At 41.7% G+C, this 15963-nt stretch overlaps 1 protein-coding gene across 1 annotated transcript in view; it reads left to right on the plus strand.

The window, feature by feature from the left end:
- The first annotated feature begins 2887 nt into the window (after window positions 1–2887).
- Window positions 2888–15963, plus strand: part of LOC140736546 (calcium-activated chloride channel regulator 1-like) — a 106695-nt gene continuing 93619 nt past the window's right edge. Inside the window, exons 1-5 of the mRNA XM_073062378.1 lie at window positions 2888–3022; window positions 3497–3640; window positions 4224–4374; window positions 4883–4991; window positions 10877–11042. Coding sequence (XP_072918479.1) covers window positions 2888–3022; window positions 3497–3640; window positions 4224–4374; window positions 4883–4991; window positions 10877–11042 — 705 coding nt within the window. The remainder of the gene's footprint in view (window positions 3023–3496; window positions 3641–4223; window positions 4375–4882; window positions 4992–10876; window positions 11043–15963) is intronic.

The following is a 15963-nucleotide window of genomic DNA, read 5'->3' on the forward strand; positions in this document are numbered from 1 at the left end:
GTTTTAAATGAACCTGAGACGTCTCCCTGCCTGTTGAAGTACAACGAGACATTCCAGTTGAAAAAAAAAGGCAACAAGAAATGGTCGAGTACAAAACCAGCACAGCACATGCTTCTTTGGGAAAGGACAGCAACAAAAAGGCAGAAAACAGAAGAATTCACAGGTTCATAAACAGTGAGTACCGGCTGATAATAATCACAAAAAAAAGCAGAAATATTTGGCTACATTGGAAAGATTGACATGTCTGATCACAACAGATAATTGAATATTGTATATTGAGAAGATTGTGCAGTATTTTAAAGCAAATGGAACAGCCTGTGAGAAGTGGGTGCCAATTTTGCTGAGTGCATTTGATTTGAAGACATATGCTTTGCTTAGAAGTTTGACTGTTTCTACCAAAGCAGCTGAAATGAGCTTTGCTGATATCGTGAAAGTAATGCGGGAACATTTTGATCCAAAACCATTGTTGATTGCATTATGATTTAGGTTTCAGAAGTGAATCCAAAGGAAGCGGAGTCCATTTCAGCATATGAGGCTGAATTGAAGAGTTTGTTGGAACATTGTCAGTTCGATAAGAAGATTTACAGGAATGTTGCCAGGTCTGGAGGACTGAGTTATGAGGAAAGATTGAATAGGTTAGGACTTCATTCCTTGGAACATAGAAGATTGAGAAAAGATCTGAGAGACATATACAAAATAATGAGGGGTATAGATAGAGTAAACACAGATGGCTTTTTTCACTGAGGTTATGTGGGACTACAACCAGAGGACATGGGTTAAGACTGAAAGTCGAATAGTTTAAGGGGAACACAAGGAGAAACTTCTTCACTCAGAGGGTCGGGTCCTGCGGGTGTGGGATGAGCTGCCACCACAAGTGGTTCATGTGAGCTCAATTTCAATGTTTAGGTGAAGTTTGGATAAGTACATGAATGGTAGGGGTGTGAAGAGCTACGGTCCCAGTGCATGTCGAAGGGAATATACAGTTTAAATGGTTTGGCAAGGACAGGATACGTTGGAGGGCCCGTACCTTGCTGTACTTTTCTATGACTCTGTGACTCCAAAATTTACAAGGATGTTTCCAGGGCTTGAGAATCTGAGTTATTGGGAAAGGTTGAATAAGCTGGGACATTATTCCCTGGAGTGCAAGAAAATGAGGGGAGATCTTTTAGCGGCAGATGCACCATCAATAACTCTAGGAGACTGGAAGTGAACGATAGGCTTTATTAACAGCGAAAAGGGAGCACGACCATGTTGAAAACTGAGGGAGGAGCAGTGCCCCAATCGCCTTTATACAGGGGTCTGTGGGAGAAGCCACAGGAGCAGTCAGCAGAGGGGTGTGTCCTGACAGGTATACTTAGTTTACCACAGCGGCCTAGAAAATTACGTGGAGTATAGACAGGGTGAAGGTATGCAGGATTCCCCCCGTGAATTGAGTGAAATTGAACTAGAGGTAATAGGTTTAGGGCAAAAGGTGAAATATTTAAGGGGAGGGTGAGAGGAAACTTCTTTACTCAGAGGGTGGTGCGAGTGTGAAACGCCCTGCCAGTGGTAGTGGTAGATACACGTTCAGTTGTAACATTGAAGAGACGATGGGATAGGTACACTGATAGGAGGAGTCTGGATGGATATAGTGTGGGTTCAGGCAGATGAGACTAGACAGAAGGGCAGGTTGGCATGGACTAAATGGGCAGAAGGGCCTGTACTGTACAAAGAGGCATAGATAGAGTGGATAGTCAGTACCTGTTTCCCAGGGCACCAATTGCAAACACCGGAGGGAATAGGTACAAAATTAAGGGAGGGATGTTTAGGAGAGACATCAGGGGTAATTTTTTTACACAGAGGGTTGTGAGTGCCTGGAATGACTTGTCAGGGATGGTGGTGGAGGCTAAAGCATTAGGGGTATTTAAGAGCCTCTTGGACAGGCACATGGATGGAAGAAAAATGGAGGGTTATGGGGTAGTGTGGGCTTAGTACTTTTTTTTAAGGATTATATGGGTCGGCACAACATGGAGGCCTGTACTGTGCCGTAGTGCTCTATGGTTCTATGGTTTCTATGTGTTATTCTATGATTCTATATTGAAGAGATACCTTTGTTAATCTTTTGTGTCAAAATACACCATACACATTGACAAGTTCCTCTTTATCCTTCAAATTAAAACCTCCAAAATAAACTCTTAAATATTTGTTAAACATGGTTCCCATTCAGAAATCCTAGTTGACTCTGAATTACCTTTATAATTATTTTCTAACTGCCTTTCTTTTTACCATGTCCTTAATAAGACATTCCAGTTTTTTGACTACTGATGTCTGTATTACCATCCAGTTTATCTGTTTGAACTCCACCATGGACAGTCCCGGCCCAGCTGCTAAAGGAGGAGGGTTGGGCATGGGGCTAGCAATCCCACTCCACATAAACCCAGTGGAAAGCCAACAGAAGCTCCAAAGACCTCATCCTGGGAGAGGAAGGATCTTAGAAGATGGACAACAGCTGGGGACAATTTGAAACACAGTTTCAGAGTGACCTAAATCACATTACAGCTTTCTGTAAAATTCTATCGATTCCATTAGTTCTGTATCTGGAGCAACTCTTTTTCAGTTTAAGCTTCCTAAGGTCAATTAGGGATGGACTATAAATGTTGTCTCTGCCAGTGATGCACCAGTCCTGAAAGGGGAAATCTAATTAAAAGATAATTTGAATAGGCTGGCATTTCTCAGCCAGTTCCCCATTTGTATTGTACACCAGTGCAACCCTCCTCTAATCCTTTTTAGTACACTCCCAGGATGTGGGTGTCACTGTACAACCTACTTCTTCAACTATAAGAAGTTTTCTCCAGCAGAAAAAGCTTTAACTGAAGCTGAGAAGATGTGCAACAGAATCTTAGGCTTCATGTTCTCTTGTCTCCTGAACGTTTGCTTTCTAAACTGCTCCAGAGTAAAAGTGGTCAATAATGGATATAGAAACATTGTCATTGCTATCAATCCTAGTACCCAGTATAATCCCAAGCTTATTGAAAACATTCAGGTGAGATGGTGCCTAAAATTTGTATAGTTTTGTTCATTGTATGTTATTTGCATTGCATTTTATTGCTTGGAGTTTAGAATTTGATGAGAGTTAAAGGCATATTTATGTTCTTACTTTCTTATTCTGTCTTCTTCCGTCTTATATTCCAGTCCAACTGAAGGGTCTCAGCCCAAAGCATCAACTCTTTATTCCTCTCCACAGATGCTGCCTGACCTACCGGGTTTCTCTAGGACTTTGGGTGTGTTGCTCTGGATTTCCAGAATCTGCAGAATCTCTTGATTTTATGTTCTTTCCCCCTCTCCTCTTTACTGAAATCTGAATCAGAATATTGTGAAATTTGTTGACTTTGTGGCAGCAGTACAATGCAATACATAACAATAGAAAAAACAGAGAATTACAGTAAATATATATAGATAGTTAAATAAGTAGTGCAAAAATAGAAATAAAAATAAAAATCCAATATTTACTTCACAGAAAATGATGATTGAAGCCTCGTCCTACATCTACAAAGCTACAGAACATCAACTTTACTTCTCGGATGTAAAAATCCTGCTGCCTGCTACCTGGCCACCGGATCCAAATATGTATCAAAGACCAACTACTCAATCATATGAGAAGGTAGGAACAGAGGGGTACAAGACTTAAACTGCTCTGAGTGGCTTTCCACAACTGGAGCTTCTTCCCAGAACTCCTATTCACATGTGAGAATTTTGTGCCGAAGTTCCAGAAGTGCAGCAAAGTAACTGTAAGGGTAGACCTGGCAGGACAGCGACTTCTAAAGATATTCTTACAGTTACAATCTCTCATTCAGTTAATAGTCTCCCTCATAGAGCCATGGAAATGCCCCACTCACAATGAAAGTGGAACTTATTCTTGGAAAGAAACACGTATATTAATTGGAGTTTGCTAGAGTCATTGCTGGGGTTTTGCATGTAATAGAAACATAGAAACATAGAAAACATACAGCACAATACCGGCCCTTCAGCCCACAAAGCCGTACCGAACATGTCCCTACCTTAGAACTACCTAGGCTTTCCCCATAGCCCTCTATTTTTCTAAGCTCCATGTAGCCATCCAGGAGCCCCTTAAAAGACCCTATAATATAATTTCAGACAGTGTATTAATCTTCCTGCTATAGAAAGTCGTCCTTTTGTGCCGTGTGCAGGAACGTTCATGTGGAAAACTGCAATTTCTTTCATAGGCCAATGTGATCATTGCTGAACCTTATGTTAAACATGGAGATGCCCCGTACACCCTGCAGTATGGTGGATGTGGCGAAAAGGGACGGTACATTCACTTCACCCCGAGCTTCTTACTAAATGATGAGATGACCTCAGTTTACTGTCCAAAAGGTAAATTGTTTTAAATAATTTTGCACTGTTTTTTAATACATTTTGTTTTAGACTGCTTAAGGGACATCAGAACTATTGAAGGCTATTAACACCTCCGATACTTCAACATGTCAGACAACAACATGATTGCTCAGAGAGTGAGTGAGAGAGTGAGAGAGATGGAGAGATGGGGAGAAAGAGAGAAAGAGAAAAATTAACTTGGATATATTACACTAGACCCTTTAAGGTGCAATGATAAGCAAGATGTGTAAATAATGCCAAATAATAGATTTTTTGTTCTGTATTAATAAAAAAAGCTTAATGTTTCATCAACTACCCATGTGCATGATTTAACAACCTAATGATTATAGTACATTTCTTTTTGTTTCTATGTGATGCTTTCTGGGCAAGTTCGACACAGTTTAGTTGCAGTTGCTCAGATAACTGACCTAGCTGCTTAGATGCTCTTGTACCTCTAAGAACGTGAAAATATTGAATTCACTATTTAAAAATAAAATTATTTTAACAGGTAGAGTATTTGTCCACGAGTGGGCCCATCTTCGCTGGGGCGTGTTCAATGAATATAATGATATGGTTCCATTTTATTGGTCAGAGGAAGGCAACATAGAAGCAACAAGGTATGACAAATCTAACTGCATGACTTCCTTTGGGTTTTGACAGACAAACATACTTTATTGATCCCAAGGGATCTCTAATCAAGTCTATCATAGCTGAAAGGAAATAGAAATAGTGTGCATTTCTATCTGAACTTATTTATATTGGAGGATAGGGTCAGGTATAAAATATCCCAGTTTGCCAATGACATGAAAATAAGGAACGTTGTGATGAGTATATTAGAATGAATATGAGAATCAAGTTTATTTTGGAACAACAGTACAGTGTATATAGGGAAATATACAGTATAATTTATAGTGTACATAATATTTTACCACTGCTGCAAAACAACAAATTTCACAACATACCTCGGGAATATTAAACCTGATTCTGATTCAGATTCTGAGGGTACATGCTGTATTAGTAACCCCCTCCTCAGCCCTCCCCCGAAGCCTTTGTCTGCAACCTCGCCTGCCTCCTCGCCTGTATCGCTGTCCAGTTCTACCGCCGGAGCAAGACCGGAGCCTTGCTGTGTCTAGATAAGGAACTGTCTATCGTTGTTTGGAACCCTCTCTGTGTCCACGCCTTCACTAGTTAGATCCGGCCGTTTGCCACTACCTTGTGTTAGGAACCGTCTCTCTGTGTTCTGTGTACGAGTCCCGGCCCTTCGTCCTGCTCACTAGGAGGGTTCCTGACTCTGTGTAGAGCCCCGGCCCCAATTCCTGTTCCTAAGGAGGGATCCCGGCTCTGTGTTCCATGTCCCTGTGTTCCTGTCTCTCTCAAAACCAAGGCTCTGTGTTCCTGTTCTCTCAAAACCAAGGCTCTGTGTTTCTGTTCTCTCAAGACCAAGGCTCTGTGTTTCTGTTCTCTCAAGACCAAGACTCTGTGTTCCTGTTCCCTCAAGACCAAGACTCTGTGTTCCTGTTCCCTCAAGACCAAGACTCTGTGTACCTGTTCCCTCAAAACCAAGGCTCTGTGTTTCTGTTCTCTCAAAACCAAGGCTCTGTGTTTCTGTTCTCTCAAAACCAAGGCTCTGTGTTTCTGTTCTCTCAAGACCAAGACTCTGTGTTCCTGTTCCCTCAAGACCAAGACTCTGTGTTCCTGTTCCCTCAAAACCAAGCTCTGTGTTCCTGTTCCCTCAAGACCAAGACTCTGTGTTCCTGTTCCCTGAAAACCAAGGCTCTGTGTTCAGGTGTCCCAAGATCAAGTCAAGGCTTTGGGTTCTTGTTCTGTCCATGTGCCTTGTCGTGTGCAGGATTTCCATATCTAGACCTGCAGCCAAGCCTCGAAGAACCCAGGCCTTGCCTAATCCTGCAGCTAATCCTTTTATGCCAGGATGAGGCTACCTTCTTAGTGGAGGGGCCACACCTTATATTCAGTCTGGGTAGCCTCCAACCTGATTGACATAAATATCAATTTCTTCTTCTGGTAAAGAAAGTACCCTCCTACCCCCCCCCCCCTTCCTTTATTCACCACTTTGACCTCTTATCTCTTCTCACCTACCTATCACCTCTTCCTAGTTTCCCATCTCGTTCCCTTTCTGCCATGGTCAACTCTCCTCTCCTGTCAGATTCCTCCTTCTCCAGCCCTTGACCTTTCCCACCCACCTGGCTTCATTTATCACCTTCCAACTAGGCTCCTTCCCCTCCTCTTATCTTTTATTTCTGGTGTCTTTCCTTTTCATTCTCAGTCCTGAAGAAGGGGCCTGGCCAGAAATATCAACTATTTACTCTTTTTCATAGACGCTGCCTGGCCTGCTGAGCTCCTCCAGCATTTTGTGTGCATTGCCTTCGATTTTCAGCATCAGTGGATTTTCGCATGTATATACTAACCTGAAATTCATTTTCTTGTGGGCACTCACTGAAGGTACAAAGAAATACAACAGAATCGATAAACAACAATACACAAACAAAGACTGAAAAACAATCAATGTGCAAAAGAGAGCAAACTATGCAAATTCAAAAAAACCCTAAAATGAATAATTAGTACTGACAACATGAGTTGCAGAGACCTTCAAAGTGTGTCCATAGGTTGTGGAATCAGTTCAGTCTTAGGTGAGTGAAGTTGTCCATGCTGGTTCAGAAATCTGATAGTTGAAGGGTAATAACTCTTTCTGTACTTGGTGGTCACAGTTAAACAATTAAATTTATTATTAAGGTACTGTAAAATACATTGAGATTCATTTTATTGCAGGCATTTACAGTTTTGCTCTCCTTATTTAAGAAAAGCTACACTGATATAGTAGGCACTTTGCCAGAGATTCACTCAGCCACTTCCAGAGATGAGATGGTTGTCCTATCATGAGCAGTTAAAGAAATTGGATTGACAAGATATTCTTTGGAGTTTAAAAGAATAACTGATTATAATGAAACACACAAGGTCAACACAGGGCATAACATGGCAGGTGCGGGAATGTGGAAGTGGAAGAACCTAAAATAGCTTTACACAATGGGGGGGGGGGGGGGATTGAAAGAGGAAGTAGATATTTCCTTGAAAAATTGGGGAATACAGATCAATGGGGATCTTGCACAGGGCTGTTCTGGTAGTGCAGTGGTTGGAGTAACACTATTACTGGCCTGTGATCTGGGTTCAATTCCCGACACAGCTGTGAGGAGTTCGGACGTTCTCCCCATCACTGTGCAGTTTTCTCCAAGTGCTCCAGGTTCCTTCTACATTCCAAAGACCCATGGGTTAGTAGGTTAATTGGCCATATAGGTGCAATGAGGCAACATGGGTTTATTGGTCCGTAGGACCTGTACCATGCTATATCTCCTCTAGGATAAGAGGAGATGAGACCCAGGGCAGATCAGCCATCATCAAACTGAAAGGCACAACAGTCTTGGGAGCAGAGTACTCTAAATTCCATAAGACAAAGGAGCAGAATTAGGCCATTTTGCCCATTGAGTCTGCTCCATCATTCCAGCATGACTGATTTATTATCCCTCTCAAACTCATTCTTCTGCCTTCTCTACATAACCTCTGACACCCTTACTAATCAAGAACCTGTCAACCTTCGCTTTAAATATGTCCAATGTCTTGGCGTGTACAGATGTCTCTGGCAACGACTTCCTCAGATTCACCATCATCTGGCTAAAAAAATACCAACTCATCTCTGCTCTATAGGGAGATTCTTCCATTGTGGCCTCTGGTCCTAGAATCCCCTACTATAGGAAACAGCTTCTTCACATCCACACTCTCCAGGCTTTACAACATTCAATAGGTTTCACATGATTCCATCCCTCCCTCATTCTTCTATACTCCAATGAGTAGGTCCTCTAATTCCATTTCACCCTGGAATCATTTCTGTGAACCCTCTTTGAACCCTCTCCAGTTTCAACACAGCCTTTCTAAACGCAAGAACCCAAAACAGCTCACATTACTCCATGTCAGGACTGTTGCAATCTACTTCCTAAGTTCACCTGCCATATCGTTGTTCCCCGTTATGAACTCACCAGCGTCATTTTCCAGTGGTCCAATATAAACTGTCACCTTGTTTTTACTCTTTATATAACTGAAAAAGCTTTTGGTATCCTGCTTTATATTTTTGGCTAGTTTGCCCTCAAATTTCATCTTTTCCCTACTTATAGCTTTTTTAGTTGCCATTTGTTGGATTTTAAAAGTTTCCCATTCATCCAACATCCCATCCACTTTTGCTACCTTGTATGCACTTTCCTTGGATTTTATGGACTCTATAACTTCCCTTGTCAGCCACGGTTCCCTACCACTGCCAGTTGAGAACTTCTTTTGTGGGACATATCTGTCCTGCACCTTGTGAACTATGCCCAGAATCTTCAGACATCTCTGTTCTGCCAACATCCCCACCAGTATCCTCCTTCAATCCACCTTCTCATGCCTCAGTAACTCCCTTTATTCCATTGTGATACTGATATATGTGACATATGCTTCGCCCTCTCAAATTGCAGTATGAATTCGATCATGTTATAATCACTGCCTCCTAAGGGTTTCTTTACATTGAGCTCCCCAATAAGATCTGGGTGAATACACAACACCCATTCTAAGATAGCCTTTCCCTGAGTAGCTCAAGTGCAAGTTGCTCTAAAAAGCCATCTCATAGGTAATCAACAAATTCCCTCACTTGCGATCCAACACCAATCTGATTTTCCCAATCCCCTTGCATATTGAAGTCCCCCATTACAATGATGACATCACTCTTATTACATGTCATTTTCAGCTTGCTTTCCAATCTCAACACCACATCTTGGCTAATATTTGGAAACTGGCATATGATTTCTCTAATGGTCTTTATGCCCTTGGAGTTTATCCACAAAGATACAGTATTCTCTGATGCTGTTACCTCCTTCTAAAGATGTAAACCCATTTCACCACCATCCCATCTCATCAGAGCCACACGACCACCTAATCCTAAAGTAAATAATTAGTACTGACATGAGTTGTAGAGTCTTTCAAAGTGTGTCTATAGGTTCTGGAATCAGTTCAGTGTTAGGTGAGTGAAGTTGTCCATACTGGTTCAGAAGCCTGATAGTTGAAGGATAATAACTGTTCCTGAACTTGGTGGTCACAGTTAAAGTAATATTTATTACCAAAGTACTGTATAATACCTTCAGATTTATTTTCTTGCAGACACTTTCAATTTAGCTCTCCTTATTTAAGAAAAGCTACACTGATATAGTAGGAACTTTGACAGAGATTCATTCAGCCATTTCCTGAGATGAGATGCTTGTCCTATCATGAACAGTTAAAGAAATTGGATTGACAAGATATTCTTTGGAGTTTAGAAGAATAACTGATTATAATGAAACACACAGGTCATCACAGGGCATAACATGGCAGGTGCGGGAATGTGGAAGTGGAAGAACCTAAAATAGTTTTACACAACGGGGGGGGGGGGATTTAAAGAGGAAATGGATATATTTCCTTGAAAAATTGAGGAATAGATATCAATGGGGATCTTGCACAGGGGTGTTATGGTCGTGCAGTAGTTGGAGTAACACTATTACTGGCCTGTGACCTGGGTTCAATTACCGACACGGCTGTGAGGAGTTCCGACGTTCTCCCCGTCATTGTACACTTTTCTTCCAGGTGCTCCAGGCTCCTCCTACATTCCAAAGACATATGGGTAGTATGTTAATAGGCCATATGGGTGTAATTGGGCAACATGGGTTCATGGCTCCGTAGGACCTGTACCGTGCTCTATCTCCTCTAAGGTAAGAGGAGATGAGACCCAGGGAAGATCAGCCATCATCAAACTGAAAGGCACAACAGTCTTGAGGGGCAGAGTAACCTACATTCCATAAGACAAAGGAGCAGAATTCGGCCATTTAGCCCATTGAGTCTGCTCCATCATTCCAACATGGCTGATTTATTATCCCTCTCAACCTCATTCTCCTGTCTTCTCCCCATAACCTCTGACACCCTTACTAATCAAGAACCTGTCAACCTTCACTTTAAATATATCCAATGTCTTGGCCTGTACAGATGTCTCTGGCAACGACTTCCTCAGATTCACCATCATCTGTCTAAAGAAATACCAACTCATCTCTGCTCTAAAGGGACATCCTCCTATTCTGAGCCTGTGTCTTCTGGTCCCAGAATCCCTTACCATAGGAAACAGCTTCTCCACATCCACTCTTTCTAGGCTTTTCAACATTCGATATGTTTCACATGATTCCATCCCTTCCCCAATTATTCTATTCTCCAATGAGTATGCCCCTCTATGTCCTCCAATCATTTGGGACTCATACAAAGATGATCATATTATGAGAGTGGAGTGAATGTGGACTGGGAGGTAACAGCAACATGTAGCAAAGGAAGAACAGACTGGAAATGACAATTCTCAAAAACTGGCCACTCCTTGTCCTTTCTGACAAAATCTTCAATGTACAGAAGTAAACACAGGTACACTTTTATAATTATGTTTGATTTTCAGATGTTCACTCAGCATACGAGGAAAAATGGCTGAGTGCAAGGATGGTTCCTGTTTACCATGTGCCATGGATGAAAGCACAGACTTACCAGACAAGAAATGTAGATTTTTCCCAGAGAGAAATCAGAAGTCATCATCTTCAATAATGTACTTACAGGGATTATCAAATGTAAGTATACACAAAGCCAGAACAACATCAGTGCAGTAGGATTAAATGTTTTTACCAAGTCATGATGGCCATGGTACACACTGGGCAATTTACAGTGTGGGAGGGGATGGAACAGACCTGCTGAGATGAGAGAAATGGAGCCTCAAAAGCCGACACTAAAAGAGAGCGCGGGGGGGCCAATCGATTTACCTCACGATCAAATGGCCGCATGTGCACTTGTCACATATTCGTAGTCTTAGGCTCACCCACCAAAGAAAACATCCTTTCTACATCCACAATATCCAAGCCTTTTGACATTCAATAGGATTTAATGTAGTCACCCCTCATTCTTCTGAATTCCAGCAAATACAAGACCACAGCCATCAAACACGCTTCATATGAAAATGCATTTGGCCATATAGGTGTTATTGGGCAACGTAGGTTCATGGGTCCGTAGGACCTGTACTGTGCTATAGCTCATCTAAGATAAGAAGAGATGAGACCCATGGCAGATCAGCCATCATCAAACTGAAAACCACAAAAGCCTTGAGGGGCAGAGTGACCTATATTCCATAAGACATAGGAGCAGAATTCGGCCATTTAGCCCATTGAGGCTGCTTCATCATTCCAGCATGGCTGATTTATTATCCCTCTCAACCTCATTCTCCTGCCTTCTCCCCATAACCTCTGACACCATTACTAATCAAGAACCTGTCAACCTTCGCTTTAAATATATCCACTGTCTTGGCCTGTACAGATGTCTCTGGCAATAACTTCCTCAGATTCACCATAATCTGGCTAAAGAAATAACAACTCATCTCTGCTCCAAAGGGACATCCTTCTATGCTGAGGATGTGCCCTCTGGTCCTAGAATCCCCTACTATAGGGAACAGCTTCTCCACATCCACTCTCTCTAGGCTTTTCAACATTCGATAGGTTTCACAGGATTCCACCCCTCCCCCATTCTTCTATTCTCCAATGAGTATGTCCCTCTAAATCCATTTCATTCTGGGATCACTTCTGTGAACCCTCTTGAACCCTCTCCAGTTTCAGCACATCGGGTCTAAACTAAAGAGCCCAAAACAGCTCACATTACTCCATGTCAGAACTGTTGCAATCTACTTACTAAGTTCACCTGCCATTTCTTTATCCCACGTTACAACCTCACCAGCATCATTTTCCAGTTGTCCAATATAAACTGTCACCTTCCTTTTACTCTTTATATAAATGAAAATACTTCTGGTATCCCCCTTTATATTTTTGGCTAGTTTGCCCTCATATTTCATCTTTTCCCTACTTATAGTTATTTAGTGGCCGTTTGTTGGATTTTAAAAGCTTCCCAATCATCCAACTTCCCATTCACTTTTGCTACCTAACATGCACTTTCTTTGGATTTTATGGAGTCCTTAACTTCCCTTGTCAGCCACGGTTCCCTACCTCTGCCGTTTCAGAACTTCTTTTCTGGGTCATAGCTGTCCAGCACCTTGTGAACCATGCCCAGAAACTTCAGACATCTCTGTTCTGCCAACATCCCCACCAGTATCCTCCTTCAATCTGCCTTCTCATGTCTCAGTAATTTCCTTTATTCCATTGTATTACTGATATATGTGACTTGTGCTTCCCCCTTTCCAACTGCAGTATGAATTCAATCATGTTATAATCACTGCCTCCTAAGGGTTTCTTTACATTGAGCTTCCTAGTAAGACCTGGGTTAATACACAACACCCATTCTAAGATAACCTTTCCCTGAGTAGCTCAAGCATAAGTTGCTCTAAAAAGCCATCTTACAGGTTATCAACAAATTCCCTCACTTGCAATCCAACACCAATCCAATTGTCCCAATCCATCCGCATATTGAAGTCCCCCATTACAACTGTGACATTACCCATATTACATGTCATTTTCAACTTGCTTTGCAATCTCAACCCCACATCTTGGCTAATATTTAGAAGCCTGTATATGATTCCTCTAATGGTCTTTATACCCTTGGAATTTCTTTCTCCACTCACAAAGGTTCAGTATTTTTCTGACCCTATGTCACCTCTTTCTAAAGATATAATCGCATCTCACCACCGTCCCATCTCATTAGAGCCACACCACAACCTAATCCTAAAATAAGTAATTAGTACTGAGAACATGAGTTGTAGAGTCCTTGAAAGTGTGTCCATAGGTTATGGAATCAGTTCAGTGTTAAGTGAGTGAAGCTGTCCATGCTGGTTCAAAAGCCTGATAGTTGAAGGGTAATAACTCTTCCTGAACTTGATGGTCACAGTTAAAGTAAAATTTATTACCAAATTGCTGTATAATACCTTGAGGTTCCATTTCTTGAAGGCATTTACAATTTTTCTCTCCTTATTTAAGATCAGCTACACTGATATAGTAGACACTTTGACAGAGATTCACTCAGCCACATCCTGAGATGAGATGCTTGTCCTGTTATGAGCAGTTAAAGAAATTGGATTGACAGGATTCTCTTTGGAGTTTAGAAGAATAACTGATTATAATGAAACACACAAGGTCCTAAAGGGCACAACAAGGCAGGTGCTGGAATGTGGAAGTGGATGGACCTATAATAGAGAGGACAGTTTTAAATATGGGGGCATTGGAAGAGGAAGTAGATATTTCCTTGAAATTTTGGGGAACAGAAATCAATGGGGATTTTCCACAGGGGCATTATGATAGTGCAGTGGTTAGAATAACACTTTTACTGGCCTGTGACCTGGGTTCAATTCCCTCCACGGCTGTGAGGAGTTCGGACATTCTCCCTATCACTCTTTAGTTTTCTTCTGGATGCTCCAGTTTCCTCCTACATTTCAAAGACATACGGGTTAGAAGGTTAATTGGCCATATGGGTGTAATTGGGCAACATGGGTGCATGAGTCCATAGGAAACCTGTATATGGTCTAATGCTCTTTATGCCCTTGGAGTTTCTTAACTCCACCCACAAAGATTCAGTAATCTCTGACCCTATTTCCCCTCTTTCTAAAGATGTAATCCCATCTCACCACCATCCCATCTCAACAGAGCCACACTACCGCCTAATCCTAAAATAAATAATTAGTACTGACAACATGAGTTGTAGAGTGTTCAAAGTATGTCCTTAGGTTCTGGAATCAGTTCAGTGTTAGGTGAATGAAGTTGTCCATGCTGCTTCAGAAGCTTGATAGTTGAAGGGTAATAACTGTTCCTGAACTTGTTGGTCACAGTTAAAGTAAAATTTATTACCAAAGTTCTGTATACTACACCGAGGTTCCATTTCTTGCAGGCACTTTCAATTTTGCTCTCCTTATTTAAGAAAAGCTACACTGATATAGTTGGCACTGTGACAAAGATTCACTCAGCCACATCCTGAGATGAGATGCTTGTCCTGTCATGAGCAGTTAAAGCAATTAGATTAACAGGGTATTCTTTGAAGTTTTGAACATAATTACATCACAGGGCATATCCTGGCAGGTGCTGGAATGTGGAAGTGGAAGAACATAAAATAGAGAGAATAGTTATACACAGGGGAGTGGGGATTTAAAGAGGAAGTAGACATTTCCTTCAATAATTGGGGAATATAGATCAATGGGGATCTTCCACAGTGGCATTATGATAGTGTACTGGTTAGTATAACACTTTTACTGGTCAGTGACCTGGGTTCAATTCCTGTCACGGCTGTGAGGAGTTCGGATGTTCTCCCCGTCACTCTGCACTTTTCTTCCAGGTGCTCTAGTTTCCTCCTACATTCCAAAAACATATGGGTTAGAAGGGTAATTGGCCATATGGGTGTAATTGGGCAACATGGGTTCATCGGTATGTAGTACAAGTACTGTGCTACTTCTCCTCTGAGATAAGAGGATATGAGACCCATGGCAGATCAGCCATCATCAAATTGAAAGGCACAACACACTTTGGGGGCAGAGTGACCTATATTCCATAAGACATAAGGAGCAGAATTCCGTCATTTAGAACATTGAGTCTGCTTCATCATCCAAACATGGCTGATTTATTATCCGTCTAAACCTCATTCTCCTACTTTCTCCCCATAACCTCTGACACCATTACTAATCAAGAACCTGTCAACCTACGCTTTAAATATATCCACTGTCTTGGCCTGTACAGAGGTCACTGGCAATGACTTCCTCAGATTCACCATCACCTGGCTAAAGAAATACCAACTCATCTCTGCTCTATAGGGACATCCTTCTATGCTGAGGCTGTGCCCTCTGGTCCTAGAATCCCCTACTGTAGGAAACAGCTTCTCCACATCCACTCTCTCCGGGCTTTTCAACATTCAATACATTTCAAAAGATTCCACCCCTTCCCCATTCTTCTATATTCCAGTGAGTATGTCCCTCTAAATCCATTTCGTCCTGGACTCATTTTTGTGAACCCTCTTTGAACACTCTCCAGTTTCAGCACAGCCTTTCTAAGATAAAGAGACCAAAACTGCTCACATTACTCCAAGTGTGTACTGTTGCCATGTATTTACTAAGGTCACCTGCCATTTCTTTCTCCCCCATTACTACCTCACCAGGATCATTTTCCACTAGTCCAATAAAATCTCTCACCTTCCTTTTACTCCTTATATAACTGAAAACTTTTGGTATCCCTCTTTATATTTTTGGATAGTTTACTATCATATTTCATCTTTTCCCTACTTATAGTTATTTAGTTGCCATTTGTTGGATATTAAAAACTTCCCAATCATCCAACTTCCACATTCAATTTTGCTACCTAACATGCATTTCCCTTGGATTTTATGGAGTCCTTAACTTCCCTTGCCAGCCACGGTTCCCTACCACTGCCATTTGAGCATTTCTTTTGTGGGTCATATCTGTCCAGCACCTTGTGAACCATGCCCAGAATCTTCAGACATCTCTGTTCTGCCAACATCCCCACCAGTATCCTCCTTCAATCTGCCTTCTCATGCCTCAGTAATTTCCTTTATTCCATTGCA

This window comes from Hemitrygon akajei, chromosome 12 (genome assembly GCF_048418815.1).
Source record: "Hemitrygon akajei chromosome 12, sHemAka1.3, whole genome shotgun sequence".
Lineage (NCBI taxonomy): Eukaryota > Metazoa > Chordata > Chondrichthyes > Myliobatiformes > Dasyatidae > Hemitrygon > Hemitrygon akajei.